The sequence below is a fragment of the Paroedura picta genome, chromosome 1, assembly GCF_049243985.1.
Source record: "Paroedura picta isolate Pp20150507F chromosome 1, Ppicta_v3.0, whole genome shotgun sequence".
In the NCBI taxonomy this organism is placed as follows: Eukaryota; Metazoa; Chordata; class Lepidosauria; order Squamata; family Gekkonidae; genus Paroedura; species Paroedura picta.
Window position 1 is genome coordinate 81,229,590 of NC_135369.1, and position 20,603 is coordinate 81,250,192.

At 43.1% G+C, this 20,603-nt stretch overlaps 1 protein-coding gene across 23 annotated transcripts in view; it reads left to right on the forward strand.

The window, feature by feature from the left end:
* The window catches only part of RGS7 (regulator of G protein signaling 7), a 248,923-nt gene that overhangs the window by 106,843 nt on the left and 121,477 nt on the right, over positions 1-20,603 (forward strand). For all 23 annotated transcript variants that reach the window (XR_013232604.1, XR_013232603.1, XR_013232615.1 and 20 more), the window contains one exon: positions 12,462-12,558. Coding sequence is in view for 18 of the 23 variants with exons in the window: in XM_077345052.1 (XP_077201167.1) it covers positions 12,462-12,558 (97 nt within the window). In the remaining 5 variants the exon portion in view is untranslated. The remainder of the gene's footprint in view (positions 1-12,461; positions 12,559-20,603) is intronic.

Here is a 20,603-nt window from a genome sequence, read left to right on the forward strand (position 1 = left end):
GAATGGTGGGACCTCATTAGTATATAATGCCATCCATCCTGATCCAGGGTTTCTTGAAGGTCCCGGAAGGGCTTCCTGGATGGGTGGGAGTTAATTAATTTTGTATTTATTTTTAAAATTTGTTAAGCATTTATTGGGTGACATGACCATATATGGTCATGCCGATGCCCCCCCCCAAACCCAAAATACCCAATCATGGGCCTGGAAGGGTGGAAAGGATGGGCATGCACACAGCTATGCTTCCTTGTCCCATTCGGCATGATTGTGCCACTTCTTGGGTTTCTCAAAGCCTGAAGAATGTTTCAGGGATTTCTCAATGATAAAAAAGTTGAGAAAGGCTGCCATAGAGTCCAAAACCGTCATTTACCCCAGAGAATCAGTAATCACGTAGAGAGCAGTAGTAATACTGGGAGATATCCAGGCACCACATTGAGGTTGGCTACCTTAGTGTGGATGCTTGTCCACATCTGATCCTTGAAAGAAGGATGTTAGCTCTCTTGCATGTCTCCTTGAGGTCACCATAGAAAAGACCACATCAAGTAATAGTAATTTGACCAAAATAGCATAACTTTTTCAATCTTCAACAGATTATATTTTGTTATAAAACCTCTGTAGTCAAACCCTGTGGAAATGTACAAAAGGTACCATTTTTAATTAGTGAAGCTTACATTAAGGGAACATATTTTTAAGTGTAAAGAGTAGCTTGATTTCTGTATGAGCTTTTGTCATGGGTTTGGCAAGGTTCAACCATTGATTGTCTCATTGAGGGTCAGTTATTGCAGGCCATTTTGATGATGTTTTCCCTGAGAAGTGAGAGAATAATTCTTTTGCATCATTTCAATATGGAGTTTGACAGTTGCTGCCAAAAAAAATCCTTGCAGAGTCATAAAATTTACTATCAAGTAAGGATGTGAAAAATGGAAACTGTTACTCATTCATTTTTTTATTATTTATTTATTGGATTTATAGCCCGCTCCCCTCAAAACTGGCTCATGGCAGGTCACACAAAACAATCCATACAGTAAAACCCAATAAACCCCCATTAAATACAACAAAACCTCAACAGATGACAAGAAAACCATAGCTCTCCATAAAACAGGAAGGCCCTTACGAGAGCAGCATGGGTGGGAGCCAAGATGTTCAGGCACCAATGCCAATGGGGACCCATACCACCTGTTCTAGCTCTGGCCCCAACCATGAACCTGGTGGAAGAGCTCCATTTTGCAGGTTCTGTGGAAAGAGGTAAGCTCTCCAAGAGCCTGCAGCTCCTCTGGGAGCTCATTCTACCAGGTAGAGGTCAGGATCGAAAAGGACCTGGCCCTGGTCAAAGCTAGGCAAGCATCCCTGGGGCGAGGAATGATCAACAAGTTGGTGCATGCAGAGTGCAAGGCCCTGACTTCATTGTCTCCCGAAGTTTCTGCCTCCATCATTTGAGAGCCACTATGGTACAGTGCAGTGGTTCTCAACCTTCCTAATGCCACAATCTTTTAATACAGTTCCTCATGTTATGGTACCCCCAACCATAATATTATGCAAGTGTTCTTTCACAGAAATTAAACCAAAACTGACCAAAGATCCATTGTTCTGCCTCTTGTCCCACTAAGCCAATCTCGCTCTTTTCCGCTGCTCCAGACAGACGAACGCTCTCTCTCGGTCTATCCCGGCCAAGCTGTTCACCCTGCCACAACCCCTGTGAAAGGGTTATTCCACCCCCAAAAGTGTCCAGACCCCTAAGTTGAGAACCACTGAAACAGTGGCTTAAGTGCTGGACTAGGGTCTGGGAGATGCAGGTTGGGATCCTCACTCTGCCACAAAAGCTTGCTGGGTAATCTTGGGCTGGGTACACACAGACACAGTCTAACCACATCTCCAGGGTGGTTGTTGGGACAAAATGGAGGAGATGAGAATGATGTAAGCCACTTTTGATTTCCATTGGGGAAAAGGCAAGGCATAAATGAAGTAAATAAATCCATCATGAAGCTTACACCACTTACAAGATCAGTCTCTATATCATAAAATCAAACTATATTGCAGCTTAGATTTGTCAGTTGTTCTTAATCACATTTACATGAAGTTTAAGGTATCTAATGCCTCCACATTCAAAAGCACTAATCATCAGAATCCAAGAGCCAGGAGGCAACATCAGGGACTCAGTGCCTTATGTTCTTACTTGGGAAGTTGCTCTATTGAGTGCACTGGTACTCACTTTCATGTAAACATGCATAGAATTGGACTATAGAAGTTGTAATGGACTCTGCTTTGATCTCCCTGCTCGGTTTCTGCAAGGATTATGCTACATGTTCTTAGGCTACATTTTCTGTGAACTAAATTTGCTAGATTACCGTGAAAATGATTTTGACATGGTTCATCCCCTTTGCAATGTCATCCTTTCATGTTTTTTTATTGGTGCCAGCAAAGTATTTTTTAGATTATGTTGGGTATTGTATAATTTCTAGCTTAATGGCTGATTAAAATAGTACATATTTTTCAAACGTTTGCATGGCAATACCAGGGAATTTTCAGAGAAAAAAGAAACAGAACACTGAATTTACCTGATTGTCCGCAGGTTTAGTCAGATTGTGTTCTCTAGGCAATGTGCAACCTTCATGCTAACATCCACGCTGATTTAATGCGCAATCTTAAAGTGACGTAAATACTGGTTGTTTTCTCATTTCATTCACATCTCTAGTTTGCTTTTCTTTCATACCCAGACTTACTTTATTGTTGTGAGTCTTCAGCTTGCTGAAAAATGAATTCATTCCTGGGTTTCAGGAACAAGAGTAGTGTAATTTTGCAGGCAGAATGCTAAAACCTTCAGAAGGAAAGTCCAGAAACTGTAGGTGAACAGAATAATTGTAGACTAAGCTTGAGCCAGTGCTGCAAGATCAGGTGAGGAGAAACAATAGTCAAGGAATAACAGGGGCAAGAGACATTCAGAAGTAGTTTGCCACTGCCTGCCTGTACATCAGAAACATAGTCTTCCTCTTGGTCTCCCATCCAAATACTAACCTGGTCCAACCCTGCTAGCTTCTAAGATCAAGCTAGCCTGAGCCCTTAGCACAAGAGAATGTTGAGCTTAATTTAATTTACAAGAGCAAGCTGGCCAATATATGTGCAGTGAATCCTAGATCATAATCATTTATTTAGAATGTTTTTATGCCATCTCTCCTGAAATCTGCCCCCAAGGTAATTTTCAACCCCCCCCCCACAAAATTAAAAGATATTCATTAAAACCCAGCATTAAAAATCCTTGCCCATCAGAAAAACATAGACCATAAAAACAGACAACTGACAGCCTAAAACAACTATTTCCAGACTGGAAGTGACAGGCTGGCCTGTCACTCTGCTGCTGGTTCATCTTTGGTGCTCTCTGGCGGCCGCCATGGCTGGGGCTCCCCCTCAGCACGGCACTGCGCAGCCGCTGCGGGAAGTGGGCGGCAGGAAGTCAGAGGCACTGGCAGGAAAGCAAGCAGAGCAGGGGCTCAGGAGGCAGCAGCAACGTCCCTCAGCAAAAGACAACCCCCCCCCCGGGCCTCAGTAAAATTGTCAAGCATTGACCAGTCCCTGGTGATAAAATGGTTGGGGACCACTGTGTAAGGCAGTTCAGCAAAGATGAAGGCCTGAGGTGGGATGATAGACTTCTTATAGTGAACTGAGGTTTGAACATTTTCATAGCCAGACCATATTGTTTAGTTCTGTGCTGCAGCTGCTCTTCTTAGCCTTATCTTACCATTCATTTGACAATCACTGATATGATCTGAACACTTGGTCTCCCAAATATTGTACAATATGAGTGTGGCATGAAATATTTGAATGAAATCAGCTTTTTTGACCATAGTCAACAGGTTCTTGTATTGCTGTGTCAGTAATCGGTTATGTAAGAAAAATGGCACCCAGTCCTGTACGTAGTCTCAGCCTGAATAATTTGAAGTTTACTTCCTCAAAGGAGCTTTGGGCATTGCATCGTCATAATGGATGACAGGACTGACTGCAGAGTGACTCAGTAATTTTGTGCTCTTGCACTGATACCTGAAGGGAAACTTGAACAGTTCTTCATTGTGGACTCTCATGGGTCTCCATGGCCATGTGTCCTATGACTGAAGGCCTTAAGTATTTAATATTTATTATATTTATATACTGCCCTCCCAATAAATAATAGTAATAGTTCTCTGTTAATAAGCTAAACATAAATGTGTGAGTAGCAAAACATTTCTTCACAAACATGAGCATTTCTCAGCATGTTCTGGTATCTGTGGAATGATTAAAAAATCTGAATTTTCTAATGTTTCTTTCCTGGTTTTATCAAAGCTTCAGTAAATATATACATTCAGAGTTCCAGATATTTACTGTAACACATATGGTCTATACTATTTTGGCCTGACTAGCCTTGCTTGTTTCTTTGCAGCTCTGTGAATACAATGTCATGTTTTGAAAGCAAGTTGCAGAACTATGTCTTTCTTCCTTGTAATCTCAGCAGCTATTCTGTGCTTTATGCACATGAAAGATTTGCTGGAGCTTGAAAAGGAATGCTGGTCTGGTTTAAACAGATAAGGAGATAAATGGACCACAAGAGGCTGAATGCTGAAGCTAAGCAAAGAAGCTTATCCTTTGCAGTTTAGGGAGTAAACAGTGACATATCAGGAAGGCAAGTGACTGTGCCAGAGGACAGCTGGCACTTCCCAGATTAGAATACTTGATCAGAACTAGAAAAAGATTGTATTGTCTCACCCTAATTAAGTTGTTACAGATTTTGCATTGTTCTCGGAAATGTTGATGAACAGTGGTGGACAACTGATTTGGGGCCATGGTTTCCCATGTAGGAGAACTATTAATTTGCTATGGAAGGGAATACATTTTTATTATTTTTATTATTAATGTGATATGAAGCAGACCACATAGAAAAGGGATTGGAATACCAAAGCACCGAGTTGTTTGTCATTCTGTGGTCTGCCACAAATCTTACTCCTATACAAAAATATTCTAGATTAATAGGAGGTAGGCTGCTAGCCATGTTGCTTACATGGGGCTTCTATTTGCAACAGACCATTTTAGAGAGGAATTTTGATCCATCTACATTAACAATTTAATGTGAGTTTGCCATGATTTTTAATCAATGGAGTCTCTAGACAATGTTGGATTCCATACTGTCTTCATTGCTCCTCTGCATGCCCCCACAACCCTCTTATTGCACACAGATGCAGCACCAGTTTGTTTTATAAGAGTCAAAGGGCTGTGGAAGTTTCGCAGGGCTACCAACTCTTGACATTGTGTTCCATTCCTGCTGGTTCCAGCATTATTCATGAGTTGCTGTGGCTGGTTCATGAATCAGCGGTTAATTATCCATTCTTGTGTGAGCATATTTGTGGAAGGGGGATTAAGAAATACTTAATCACTTTGCAGGCAAAGCCACTCAGATTTTGTATTTTGTGTTCTTTTTAAATTATGTTATTATGTTATTTTTAAACTATACTTTTAAAATCTTAAAAAAATAATGAGCAGTGGTTTAATGTGCAGAGTGAAAAGCAGTGTCTGTTCCTCCCTCTGCCTCTTCTCCACACCCTGGTACGTAACCATTCATTCATAAATTCTGTGGCAGGTTGTGAAAAGAATAGAAAGCAATTAATTAGGCTATAAAATTGAGGAACAAAAGAAGATTGTAAAGAGAAACTGAATGCTGAATGGGACATACTCTGAGTATATTGTATGATCATGTTCTGCTTTATATGGGCATTGCAGGATTTCTGTGAAGAATGTAGCAATATAAGAAGTGCTACTGTGCTTGGTTTTTTTAAAGTTAAAATTCAGCTTTCATCTGAATGAAAATGAGGAATGCTTGAGCATCATCCTAATGCAGAAACAGTCAGTGAATATGAGCTCCTTTTTGTAACCTTGTTGGTTTTGGGCTTTGTAAATATCTAGTAAATTGGATTCCTAACTCGATTCACATTTCATTTATCTGTCTGTTGCTTTTCTACCCCTTTCCTGCATCAATGTTGAGAGTTGCCTTCAAAAGGAGGGAGAGAACTGATTGAGCAGATCATCGTTACAGAGTGTTTCAGTATGACCGTTTATGCACTGGGAACTTCACTGCCCCAGCTTCCATGCAAGAACACAAATTGGGGGCGGATGAGGTGCACCGGGTCAAATGCTCCCCCATGTGGGTGCAGGAAGAGGTGGGGCAACCTGTCACAACTAAAACTCCATCCTGCAGCTCGGCATGAAACCTCCAGTGCATAAGGGGTCAGGGAGAGAATGGGATGGTGGTTCATGTCCATGAATGACAATTTCGATGGGGCCCTGCTGGCAGCATGTGGCAGAGTGGTGGTCAGGTGACACTGCAGCACAATGGAGTAAGGTCCCCCTCCCAGAGTTATTATTATTTATTATTATCATTATTGGATTTATTACCCACTGTTACCAGCAAGCTGGCTCATGGCAGGTTACAACATTAAAAACCCCACAATAAAATATAACCATCCCCAACTAAAAAAAACAAAGAAACTTCAAGAACAGGCTAGAAAGGGAGATTGCAGAAATGCAAGTTATTACAACACTCAATACTTTGACATACCCTGGACTCAACAAGGACAAAGGTTTTTTTATCTGACTATGCATGCTAACCTTATGTAACTTTTGTTTCCACATTCCTCACAATTTATTTTAATTGGGATTATGTGACTGTTATTACTATGACATATCCAGGACTCAATAGAGACAAAGGCTTTTTATCTCACTATTCATGCTAACCTTGTTCAACTTGTGTATCCATATTCCTCGCTATGTATTTTATTTATGATAATATGACTGTAAGATATGGCATTGTAATGGAATTTTGAGTTTGACTCCCTGGCCTTGGGAAGTGACCAGCAATTCCCGGGGAGGAATGTCTCACATTTGTATGGAGCAAGCAACTCCACACAAATCAATCAATTGTTCAATATCCTATTCCCATCTGGCATCCTATAGGTTTTTCTTCCCTGGTACTGGCTGTGGTCACTGCTCAGTAGGTTACTTCCTTGGTGCATGTGACATCCTGTATCCCCACTGAGGTCTGTTCTCACTGGAGCATTAGTGTTGGAATTGGTGACAGTACCAGATGAGTGCTGGGTTATGCCAGTAGGTCACCTGATATCCTTAACATTATTTCGCTTCGCTCCCTTATATATTTGGGAAACAACCCCCTGAGAGGAGACTATCCAGGGCCCTGTCTGTCCTGGTCCACCCTGATTGGCCCTCCCCCTCCAGCTCCCACCCTCCCTCCTTGCCTGCTAGAAGCCTTGTGGCTGCAGCCTCCATTGTCGCCCACGAGGAGAGAGGCAGCGACAGGCCTTTGCGGCCCGCAGGTACACTCCTGCTTGGAGGGAGCCGGGGGGGGGGGCTTTCCTCTCCCTTTTGCCCAGGAAGAGCTCTCGCCACAGCCAAAGGGAGCTGTGGCCACCCTCTCACGCCCTCCTGCCTGCCGTACCTTTCAAACCCCATTTTTTAAATGGGCTTTGATACTAGTACAATAATATTTCCATATGTGGGTTTTTTGTACTCTACAATGACTGCCTGGCTCAGAACCGATGATAGAATCATAGAATCATAGAGTTGGAAGGGGCCATACAGGCCATCTAGTCCAACCCCCTGCTCAACGCAGGATTAGCCCTAAGCATCCTAAAGCATCCAAGAAAAGTGTGTATCCAACCTTTGCTTGAAGACTTCCAGTGAGGGGGAGCTCACCACCTCCTTAGGCAGCCTATTCCACTGCTGAACTACTCTGACTGTGAAAAACTTTTTCCTGATATTTAGCCTATATTGTTGTACTTGAAGTTTAAACCCATTACTGCGTGTCCTCTCCTCTGCAGCCAGCAGAAACAGCATCCTACCCTCCTCCAAGTGACAACCTTTCAAATACTTAAAGAGGGCTATCATGTCCCCTCCCAACCTCCTTTTCTCCAGGCTGAACATTCCCAAGTCCCTCAACCTATCTTCATAGGGCTTGGTCCCTTGACCCCAGATCATCTTCGTCGCTCTCCTCTGTACCCTTTCAATTTTATCGATGTCCTTCTTGAAGTGAGGCCTCCAGAACTGCACACAGTACTCCAGGTGTGGTCTGACCAGTGCCGTATACAATGGGACTATGACACCTTGTGATTTTGATGTGATGCCCCTGTTGATACAGCCCAAAATGGCATTAGCCTTTTTTACTGCTGCATCACACTGCCTGCTTATGTTTAGTTTACAATCCACAAGTAACCCAAGGTCTCGTTCACACACAGTGCTACCTAGAAGCGTATCCCCCATCCAGTAGGCATGCTTTTAATTTTTCTGACCCAGATGCAGAACTTTACACTTATCTTTATTAAATTGCATCTTGTTCTCATTTGCCCATTTTTCCATTGTGTTCAGATCTCGTTGAACTCTGTCTCTATCTTCCGGAGTATTTGCCAGTCCTCCCAATTTGGTGTCATCTGCAAACTTGATGAGTAGTCCCTCCACCCCCTCATCTAGATCATTAATAAATATGTTAAAAAGAACCGGGCCGAGCACCGAGCCCTGAGGTACCCCGCTACTCACCTCTCTCCAGTCTGATGAAACACCATTGACAACAACTCTTTGAGTGCGGTTCTCTAACCAATTCCCTATCCACCTTAGTAGCTGAACATGCAGATTGCAATCCTCCAACTTATCCATCAGAACATCATGGGGAACCTTGTCAAAAGCTTTACTAAAATCTAAGTAAATGACATCAGCCGAATTTCCCCGATCCAGCAAACCTGTTACTTGGTCAAAAAAGGAAACTAGGTTGGTCTGGCAGGACCTGTTGGAGACAAATCCATGCTGACTTCCTTGGATCACCAAATTGTCCTCCAGATGTTTGCAGACCGCTCCCTTTAATATCTGCTCCATTATCTTCCCCACAACAGAGGTCAGACTCACTGGTCTGTAGTTTCCCGGGTCATCCTTCCTCCCTTTTTTGAAGATCAGAATAACGTTTGCTCTTTTCCAGTCCTCCGGGACATCTCCAGTCCTTAAAGAGGTTCCGAAGATGATGGACAAGGGCTGTGCAAGTTCTCTGGAAAGTTCTTTGAGTACTCTCAGGTGCATTTCATCCGGACCAGGGGATTTGAACTCATCCAGTACAGCTAAATGCCTCTCGACAACCTCTCTATCCATGTTAACCTGCCACCCAGACACTATCCTTTGGCTATGGCCATCTCTAGATGTGCCTAAACACTTTGACCTGTGGGAAAAAAACAGATGTAAAATAGGCACTAAGCCTTTCTGCTTTCTCTGCATCCTAGGTTAGAGTTTGTCCAGCCGCACCCAACAGTGGGCCTATTGCCTCCTTTACTTTACGTTTGCTCCTCACATAACTGAAAAATCTTTTCTTGTTACAATGGGCTTCCCTCGCCGATCTTAGCTCACTCTCAGATTTGGCCTTTCTGATTATTGATCTACAGTGCCTAGTAACCTGTAGATACTCTTCTTTAGAGCTCTGTCCTTCCCTCTATTTCCTAAACATTTTCCTTTTCTTTCTTAGTTCCTCTTGAAGTTCTCTGTTCATCTAAATAGGCTTCTTAGAGCTCATGCAGTGTTTTCGTCTTTCTGGGATAGTCATTGATTGAGCATGCAATAGCTCTTGTTTGAGTAGCGCCCACCCTTCACATGCTCCCTTCCCTTCCAGCATTCTCGTCCATGGTATGACACTCATCATGTCTCTGAGTTTATTAAAGTTTGCCCTACGAAAATCCAACATCCGCGTCTGGCTACAAGCTTCCTTGGTTCCCCATCTTAAAAGGAATTCTATGAGGACATGGTCACCTCCCCCTAGGGTCCCCACCTCCTTCACCTCATCCACCAACTCTTGCCTGTTGGTCAGTATTAAGTCCAGTATTGGCTGAACCTCTTGTGGGTTCATCTACCATTTGATAAATGAAATTGTCAGCCAGGCAGGTCAGAAAGTTGCATGACTGAGGGCGCTTCGCAGAGTTTGTTTCCCAGCACACATCTGGGAAATTGAAGTCACCCATGATGACAAGGTCCTGCCACTTGGATATTTTCTCAAGCTGCTCACAAAGTGCAGCATCCACATCCTCTCGTTGGTCAGGCGGTCGGTAGCAGACACCAACCACCACACTGTTTGTTTTCCCCTCGCTTATTTTCACCCAGATGCTTTCCACTGTAGATATGCTCTCCTTCACTAGAATTTCCTGACAGGTAAGCCCTTTCCTCTCATACAGTGCCACTCCTCCACCTCTTCGATCTATTCTGGTTTTTTTTGAACAGTTCATATCCATCCACCATTATATTCCAGTCAGTTATCTATATCCTTCTTGAAGTGAGGCCTCCAGAACTGCACACAGTACTCCAGGTATGGTCTGACCAGTGCCATGTACAATGAGACTGTGGCATCTTGTGATTTTGATGTGATACCCCTGTTGATACAGCCCAAAATGGCATTTGCCTTTTTTACCGCTGCATCACACTGCCTGCTCATGTTTAGTTTACAATCCACAAGTACCCCAAGGTCTCGTTCACACACAGTGCTACCTAGAAGCGTATCCCCCATCCAGTAGGCATGCTTTTCATTTTTCTGACCCAGATGCAGAACTTTACACTTATCTTTATTAAACTGCATCTTGTTCTCATTTGCCCATTTTTCCATTGTGTTCAAATCTCATTGAACTCTGTCTCTATCTTCCGGAGTATTTGCCGGTCCTCCCAATTTGGTGTCATCTACAAACTTGATAAGTAGTCCCTCCACCCCCTCATCTAGATCATTAATAAATATGTTAAAAAGTATCGGACCGAGCCCCGAGCCCTGAGGTACCCCGCTACTCTCCTCTCTCCAGTCTGATGAAACACCATTGACAACAACTCTTTGAGTGCGTTTCTCTAACTAATTCCCTATCCACCTGACTATCTGAAAATCCAGATTGCAGTCCTTAAATTTATCTATCAGAACATCATGGGGAAATCAATGTTGATTGATTTGTTCAGGAGGAGACTACATGAATTTCTTGGCCCTAATGATGATTTGATTGCTGGATTCATGACTTTGTACTATTCTATAGATTACATTTCCATTCATGTAAAGTTAAACTGAGTTTTAGTAAACAGGATCATTTCATCAAAATCAACAGGGGGATTAAAGTAATCTACTTCTGATTCTGTGCCAGCAGTGGATATTGATCTAGTCCAATTAAAACCAACGGCACAAGTGCTAATGTGGCCTATAAATTAAAAATGCTGTTTAATATTTATTACTTCATCAAATAATTTAATATTGTTATTACTTGTCTTGGCTCCTTAGATGTTTGAGGAAAAGACAGGTATATAAATATTTCAAATAAAATAAGCCTCCTTTTTAATTGGCTACAGAGCAAGGGAAGCACAGTGTGATAAACATGACTGTTAAGAGCTGGAAAAATTAGTATTATGAGTCCATGGTTTCTCAAACTGCAGTGGTCTCGCTTCACTTTGTGAAAAAAGACATTTAGAAATGTGGTGGAAGTGATGTGATCACTCATTTGCTGCATTCAGAGGCTCTGTCTTTGTTCATTAAGCCATCTGGAGTGTAAGAATAGTTTGTGAACAGCATGCCGGATAAAGTTGTCAACATTCTGGAGAAAAATGTCCTGGACCCTAATAAAAATATACTGCTAAAGCTCTTCAGGACATGGAGATAAATAACATCACATAGCAGATAACAACCTATTAAACCTCTATGAAGGGGACAGGACATTTTTTTCTTGAGAGAGTTGGTGACCCTGAGCCCAAAGAGGAGAACCCCCCTGCCCTTAGTGATTGTTGATGTCTGTTGCTATAATCGCTCATTAGTAGATTCTGGAGGACTGGGCTCTCTGCCACTCCTACAGAGACATTCATTACATGTACAGTCTAAGCGAGAGGTCATGCCTCAGGCGTTTAGTCCTCAGTTAAAGGACTGCTGGTAGTGGGTGTTGAAACTGACCTTTTTCTGCTTGTAACCCTGCAGATTAGATTAGCTACATGGGATGGTGGTTTGATTCAGCATTAGGCAATTTCATGTACATATTTGTTCATTACAAACCGCTCTGCACACAAGATTTTAAAGTGTAAAACTGCTGTTTGAAAGGCTCAAGCCCAAAACCTCATTAGGCAAGTGACTAGTTGCATTCTCTCTAGATTGTGGTTTGCAGTTGCTGGTATCATTTGTGTCTTCCTGGGCCTCCCAGCCCTTAGATCCTTTAAATAAATTTATGGATGCTAGCGGGTTAGTCACTGGATTATTCCATCATTTCTTTTGAGGACATCTAATCATATGGAATTGTTTATCTTTCTCTTCTGAATTACAGAAACTCAAGCTTCAGATCTTGACCTTTTTTTGGGGGGGGGCAAAGAGAATTATTATAATGCTGTCCATACAGACACAGGCAGACAGAGAGAAATGAAATGAAATAACTTGCTTTGTTCTTTTTTTTGTATGTGTCTAGATGGAAGATGTAATAGCACGAATGCAAGATGAAAAAAACGGGATTCCCATTCGAACGGTTAAAAGCTTTCTATCCAAGATTCCCAGTGTCTTTTCTGGTAAGACGCAAAGTACAATTTGTGTTGGGTTCAATCTGCATGGAATTGGTGGGTAGCATATGGACCAGGACAGCAAATGAAATTGCTTCTTCACATAATGTGTGTTTAATTTCTCTAACTTGCTGCCATAAGACGTAGTGAGGGTCACTATCTTACGTGTTATTTAGGAAGGGTTTAGACAAATTAACATAGATCTATCAGTGGCTATTAACCACCAGGTATGTGTAGCTGGGACACAACAGTAGAAACCTCTGGGTTGTTCTTGTAAGCCTTATGGGGGATCCAGTTGACACTGGAAAACATAATGATGGATTTGGGTCCTTGGTCCTTCAGAGCGCTCGTGATCTTTTATTTTTAATGTTCTGTCATAAAGTGAATAAATCAAGAATAAGACAAAATTGTACAGTAAAAAGAAAAAATGTACCAAATATGCATATTAAAGTTGTTCTACTTTGAAAGGCTATTCACTTCATTGTTTCCCACTTTTCCGTGGCCTCCTATCTAGCTGTTGGTATAGCAATAGAATCCCAGTAGGCAGCTTCGGCTGCCTTTCAAAACCAATCATACTGTGCTTACGTCAGGATTCAAAAGAATGTATGTGTTCTATACTTTTACATTTTTATTCCACAAAATTGCTAATAAACATCCTAAATCACTGTAGCCTAACTCATAAGACAAGAACATTCTGAAATGTTTTAAATGTATGATGTATTTGTCTATCTACTTATTTATGATGTTGAGCCAGTAAGTTAATGTTTCAAAAGAAAATATTATTGAACTAGTTTCAAAGCCCGTTCCTAAGGACGGGCCTTGAAAGAGTCCCCTCCCCTGGCCCTTGGCCAGGCAGATTAAGGTGGCTTTGAGCCACAGCTCGCAGCCGGATCAAGTGGGGTGGGCGGGGGCTGGGCAGCTTGTTAGCAGGCCTGGGACAGGGCCCCTTAACAGGCAGTCAGCAGGCCCAGAGGCCCTCGTTAGCAGGCCCAGCCTAGTAGACCAGGAGGCCTTCATTAGCAGGCCCTCCACCACAACCCTTTGCCCAGGGCCCTCTCCCTTTACCTGCTGTTGGCTCCAGGCACTGAGGCGCATCTGAGAGCAAAGAAGTTAGAGTCCAGGGACGGAGGGCAGGAGCTGCAGGGGCAGGGGCAATCAGGATGCAGGCAGCTTTGCTGGCTGCACCCTGATTGGCCCTATTCCAACTTGGACAGCCTGACACATTCCACCCCCCCAGGCTGTTTCACAGATATATAGAGGAACCATGGATAAGGATGGGAGATTTACTAGCATCCTGCTAAAACTCAGTTATCTTGATACTTAAAAGGAGATGTTCTCCTTTCTAATCTTGCTTCAAAACCCACCCTGGGGGCAGACTAGGACTGCTCAGGTCAACAGACACCATGACAAGACCAACATTATGATTCTTCAGTGTTCTTCAGGGCCCATATCTTATGTGATGTCCCCTTTAATCATGGGACCTTTGTGGTGCAAGAGCAAAAGGGGTGCAAGCTTTCTCTAAAGTGTTTTAAACAAAAAGGGGTAGGATGGAAAAAAATGTTTGGTGGCATAAAGAAAAGACAGAGAGAAATATTGGGAACAGAAGAGTTTCTGACATAAGGAATAATAAGGAGGAAGGGAAAGAATGCTTCCAGTGTGTTAGTTGCCTCTGTCTGTTTGGCAAATGTGACTCATCGTTAGCCACAGCAGAATAAGAAACTGTAACTTGCTTTATGCCAAAATATTTGGAAGCATCCATGCTTTGACACATTGATAAAATGCGATATCCAAAAAGACATGCCTTGCTTCTCAGCAGTTGCTCTGACATGTGTGGGAAGGAGAAGGAATCCTCTAGGGATCAGGCCTCTTATTAGTTCCAATTATTGGATTCCCCTGAGAAACGGATCCATCAAATAATCCTTCCAAAATATATAATGTGCATAAAAGTGTTTTATATGCCAATTGAAACAGAATTTTCACGTCGCATAGGCCTGCCTGGGTGATCTCTTAATGGCTGTCTCTCTGTCTCTCAAAAGAGAGCTGACAAAAAAAAACGAATGCCGCAGCAACAAAAACAAAAACCTTCATCCAAATCCCTGTTAGCCTACAAAAAGCTAAGAAATCAATACTTTTGTTTAATGGTAAGGTACTCTGGAATTGTATTTCTAAATCCACTCAGCTTCATTTCTAAATACTTTAATTGGAACACATTCAGAGACTCCTTACAAAAAGTACATTTCTCAATTCCACTTAGAAGCATGGCCAAGACAGTCCATTCTGAGACACTGCCTAGTTTGCAAAGGGTTTTTTTGTGGGCTGTGTTTTGTCTTCATTGAAGGATGCAGTCATACATGCTTTCTGAGTGTTGCATCTCAATAACCTCAGACATTAATGGAGATCCTTCTTGGGGAAAACTCCCTGGTTTTGTTGGGGGCGGAATGGAAGATGATCATCACCTGCTCTGTTTAGGAGCTCTCCAGATACATCAGATTAGCTACTGTTAAAACAGAAAGGATGCTTTACTATAGGGATCCTTTGTTTGATCAATGCAAGTCTTAATTTCTTGTGACATCCACCTATTTACAGAAATATGTGTTAGGCCAACCCTAGGTCAGGCTTGTGAGAAACACTGATGGCCTTTTCTCCAGGTCACCACAGAAATCTAGATGTGACCAATTATGCATGGGGTGGAATGCCCAGGCTGGTGGTGCCAGGGTTGTGGGGCTAATCCCCGATTATGCCTGACGTCACGGCCATCCCTGCCGCCACTCAGTCCTGGCCTGACTCAGGTCCTCAGATGGCCCACGGTAAGGTAACATAGATTCTTCCACATTCCCTGAGATGCCACAGGTGACATCGGGAGCTAGGTTGAGCCAGCATTGTCCATAATCGGACACATGACCCTGTCAGCTCTGTGGAACTGCAGAGCTGGCCAGGGCATTCCCCCACCCCTACCTTGGTGGGTAAGCCACTTGCTGCTCCCCTGCCATTGTGCAATGGTGGCCTCATGCCCCCTGCTCCCCCCGCTACCACCACCACCAGGCAGCACACCGGACTTTCCAGCTCCGGCATTGTGCACGCGTGCACGCTTCATCAGGGCAGTCAGTATACGTTGGGAGATTCCCTCCCCTGTGCATTTGTGGGAAGCAGCGGGCCATGCCTGATGCAAGGACCCGACAGCAGCCTGGTGTGGCTGCCATGCATAATCGGTCTGTGACATTGGACTTTAATAGGAGAAATTTCAAATAAAGGATTATTGGTTTAGCTATACTAAAGGTAAACTTCTAATCAGGTCATGCTTTTAGCATTTTATTTGCTCATGGTATCCATGTTGTGTAGTGCATGGGTCTTCAAACTGTGGGTTAGGTTTACCAACTGTAGGTTGGGAAATTCCGAGAGATTCAGGTGTGGATCCTGGAGAGAATGGAGTTTGGAGAGGGGAAGGAGTTCAGCAGGGTTGTGGTGCCATAGAGTCCACCCACCAAAGCTGTCACTTTCTCCTGGGGAACTGGTCTCTGTAAACTAGAGATTCCAGGAGAACTCCAGGCCCAACTTGGAGGTTGGCTGCCATAGTTTGAACCATCAAGTGGATTGCAGAGTCTCAATTGTTGGGTTGCAAGTTCCTGTACAGCTGCCGTGTTTTGCCGCAAGAGTTGCTTTAACATGTAAGCATACATAGAGAACAAAGGCATTATGCCTTCTAGTTTTCTTAATAAATGCACACAGATACAATAGAATGGTAAGTCATTCTATAATGAATTTCCTTAGTACAGGTATGATCAGAAACACCTGCCCTCTCTTTTCCCATCATGCTACGTCATGGGGTTTAAAGGTAAATCCCAGGCTCAACTAAGTTTTTTCCCAAGTATACTATCAAAAAAGAATGAGTGTGAAGGGAGTCATCTTATATTTGTGTACAACCTTATCTTAAGTAATTTTTAAAAGTATAAGCCTTTTTTTAGTAATATTATGTTTATAGTCATCTTCCTTTTTAGTAAATACAGTATACAGAAAATACCTAATTACACTTTTTTTTGTTTTTATATGTAAATAGAGTGTAGTTTAAAAAAGGAAATCTCATTGTTCTTTGTTCATATGGCGTGGAGACCAAGACATATGAAGAAAGGCTGGGGGAGCTTGGTCTGTTTAGCCTAGAGAGGAGACGACTGAGAGGGGATCTGATAACCAAGTATTTAAATGGGTGCCATATGGAGGATGGAGCAGAATTGTACTCTCTTGCCCTGGAGGGAGGAACCAGAACAAATGGGATGAAATTAATTCAAATGAAATTCCACCTAAACATCTGGAAAAAGTTCCTGACAGAGTGGTTTCTCAGTGGAACAGGCTTCCTTGGGAGGTGGTGGGTTCTCCATCATTGGAAATTTTTAAACAGAGGCCGGATAGCCATCTGACGGAGAGGCTGATTCTGTGAAGGCAAAGGGGTGGCAGGCTATAGTAGATGAGCGATAGGGATGTGAGTGTCCTCCATAGTGCAGGGGGTTGGACTAGATGACCCATGAGGTCCCTTCCAACTTTATTATTCTATGATTCTATGATTTCATTGACAGGAGTATGTGAATTAGTTCATTGCAGAAGTGAGAATTCAGTTATTTAGAATGCTTAACATCTCATTGACTACAGTGGGCATAGAAAAATGTGACATTGTTCAGGATTGCACTGTAAATTTATTACTGGAAAGTAATGATAAAAATGGCACCAGTTCTTACTTCTTTGGAGTAGCCTGTGTGCAGGTAGCTGTCCTCTCTACCAGTGCAAATTATTGGTTGGGGAAGAGTGGTAGACAGAGAGGTATCTCTGATTGGCCCCCCCACCTGCCTAACTATTATTAGTACTGTTTGAGAATACAGTGCCATTCATGTGATTAGTAAAGAAGGAGAGAAACCAAGTTTTGCTACACTAAGTGATGGACAGAGTACCCTTCTGTACATACGGCCCCTGATTCGGAAGGGTCATCCGAGTGAAAATCTTTTTTTGTTTAATGAAGCTGGAAAATATGTTCCAGATCAATTTCCAGCAACTTATCTTTAAACCGCCCGTGGCGCCGCGGATTGGACCCTTCCTCAGGACAGACAATCGGAGGGACCAATCGGCAGGCGCTTTGCACCTGCCGATTGGTCCCTCTGATTCCCAGCCCCAGAAACTGCGAGCCGCGCGCAGCGCGGCTCGCAGTTGCTCCCAGCCTGATGCGGCGAGAGGCGCAAAGCGCCTCTTGTCGCGTCAGGCCGCCACCCGAGGGAGCCCCCGAGGGCTCCCTGCCCAGGGGCCTGACATGGCTGCAAGACCGCCGCCCAGGACAGCCCCCGCCGCATCAGGACGCCACTGAACAAAGACCGCCGCCCGGGGCAGCCCCCCCGCCTCAGCCCGCCGCCGCCGCTGCAAGCCCGCCACCTGCGGGAGGCCCCGCTGCCCGATGGAGCCCCCGCCGACAGCCCGCCACCACGCTGCGCCCACGACCACATAAGTGCCTAGCGCCCGCTGTATTTATCATACAGCGGGCTTGATTACTAGTAAAATCATAACTGCCTAAAGAGCAGATATAAATCTGCATTTGCTCATTCTGTGTCACATGCATTACTTGTTTTGAGCTGTGTATGATCCTGATACTTCCCTTTCTTGCATGCCTAAAGTTTCTGGTTGGTGTCAGTGTGAGTACCCTAACCTGGATAGCCCAGATTGCCCTGATCTTGTCAGATCTTGGAAGCAAAGCAAGGATGGCCCTGGCTAGTATTTGAATGGGAGACCTCCAAGGAATACCAGGGTCATGATGTAGAGGCTGGCAATGGCAAATCACCTCTGAATGTCTCCTGGCTTGAAAAATCTGCGGGGTCACCATAAATGAACTGTAACTTGTTGGCACTTTCCATCACCATGAGTTTGAACCATACCTGAGGTATAGATATTCCTTAGGCTCTTTCTCTTGGTACCAATTGAGAAAGGCATGTGAAAACTCAGAAACACAACTTTTATCCATCTCCCATTCATCATATTGTTATCCTGCTCTCCCCTCCTCTGTATTATTTTTGTTGCATTCAGTGTTGCTTATAACAGGGAAGTTGCCATTTATTATCATAATTATCTGAAACAATCAGCAGTGAGAATCACACTGAAGAGGCCCGGTGAGGTTTGGTGTCTGATGCTGATTAGAATATCACTAATATCAAGAGGTCCTTGAAATAACTACAGGATTCATTTGCTCAGCTGTGATTACACGCAAAATGGCTTGAACCAATGATTAGAGAAGGAAACCTTAACCATGGAAATGCTGTGGACTAGTGCACTGTTATATACATACATACATACATACATACATACATACATACATACATACATACATACATACATACATATATATATATATTTAATAAAGAATAACAGCAGTGAGGAATGTTCCTGTGGCATTTAAATGTGGATTTTATCATGGTCTTTACAGCTTATTGCAGGTTTACTGTTGCTAATATTATCGGCATGAAGAATTCTCTGAAGGAAAAAACCCAGCTCTGATAGTATGTTTGGCCTGCCAAAACAATCTGGATTAATTAAACCTTTGTGTTTATGATCTCAAATTGTTAAATAAAATTATGTACTCTGATTTCATTTAACCCCAGTCTTTACTGAGTTAAAGTTTCCAGACATTCTTAGGGATGAGAAAGGGAGAGAATTAATGATGTTAATGGAGGTTGTGCCAGATTTGAAGCCTGCAGAACCTAAATTTAAATTTAATTATCTAGACATATTCAGAATGGATTAATTGATCCATAATGAAGGCACATCTTTAGTCAATGCAGATTCATTTGCCTGTGAATTCAAATCCTTGCATGTCTCTTCGGAAATTGTATTGTGAAAACCATTACTAGTATTCAAAGGGCTGTGCATGATGCTTCATATATATGAGCCATTGATTTTCTTCCCCCCAAGCTGATATTTATGCTGCAGCCCCTTGCCTATCCTTTGCCCCAAAACCACTCCTTAGGATCAGGGAACATCTTAGAGATTAGAGAATCTAGGTCACACCAGGCCATGTACCCCATGATAAGATCTTTCCTGCCCATGAATTGGCTGCAGTGGGTGTACCAACCCAAGCTGGTGAATGGTCCCCCAGGCCACTGCTGCTACTTGTTCATCCAACAGAAGGTCCCTGTGCAGCAGCACCCTCAAGCTATGAATCTGCTCCTTTTTTGGGGGGGGGTCATTCCATGCATAACAGGAGATATCCTGTTTCCAAGTCAGACTTTCCTCCACCAGTAGCACCTCCATCTTGTTGGAATTAAGTATCAGTTTATTAGCCCTCAACCACCCCAAAACTGACATCCATTCATGGCTTCCAATCCTCATGAGATCTGGTGGAAAACTGAGTTGAATGTAATCTGCAAATCTCTGTAGGGCCTCTCCCAGTAGATACAAGTAGACGTTAAAAAACATGAAGGGTAAGGCAATCTTGTAGAACCCAAGGACAAGGGGCTGAGCAGCAGCCCCCCGGAACCACACTCTGAAACTTAGCTTTGAGATAGAACCAAAACTATCTCAGAGTGGTATCTTGCAGTCCCAAACATGAAAAGTGGTCCAGAAGAATACCATGACTGATGGTATCATAGAATCATAGAGTTGGAATGGAATTTCAGTATCATCTAGTTCAACCCTCTGCAGAATGCAGGAAATTCACAACTACTTGCCCACCCACAGTGACCCCAATTCCATACCCAGATGATGCCCCCCCCCAAAAAAAAAAACATTGGTTCTGGTCCTATCTTCTGGGAAACAGAAAACAACTCTGCTCCATCCTTTGTGACATCCCTTCAAGTAGTTGAAGATGGCTATCATATCATCTGTTAGTCATCTTCTCTCCAGGCTAAATAGACCTCCCTCTCTCAACCTATTTTCATACATCTTGGTCTACAAACCACCTACCATTTTTGTTGCCCTCCTCTGGATATGCACCAGTTTGTCTAAATCCTTCTTCAATTGTGGTGCTCAAAACTGAACACAGTATTTTAAGTGAGGTCTAACCAGAGCAGAGAAAAGCGTTACCATCACCT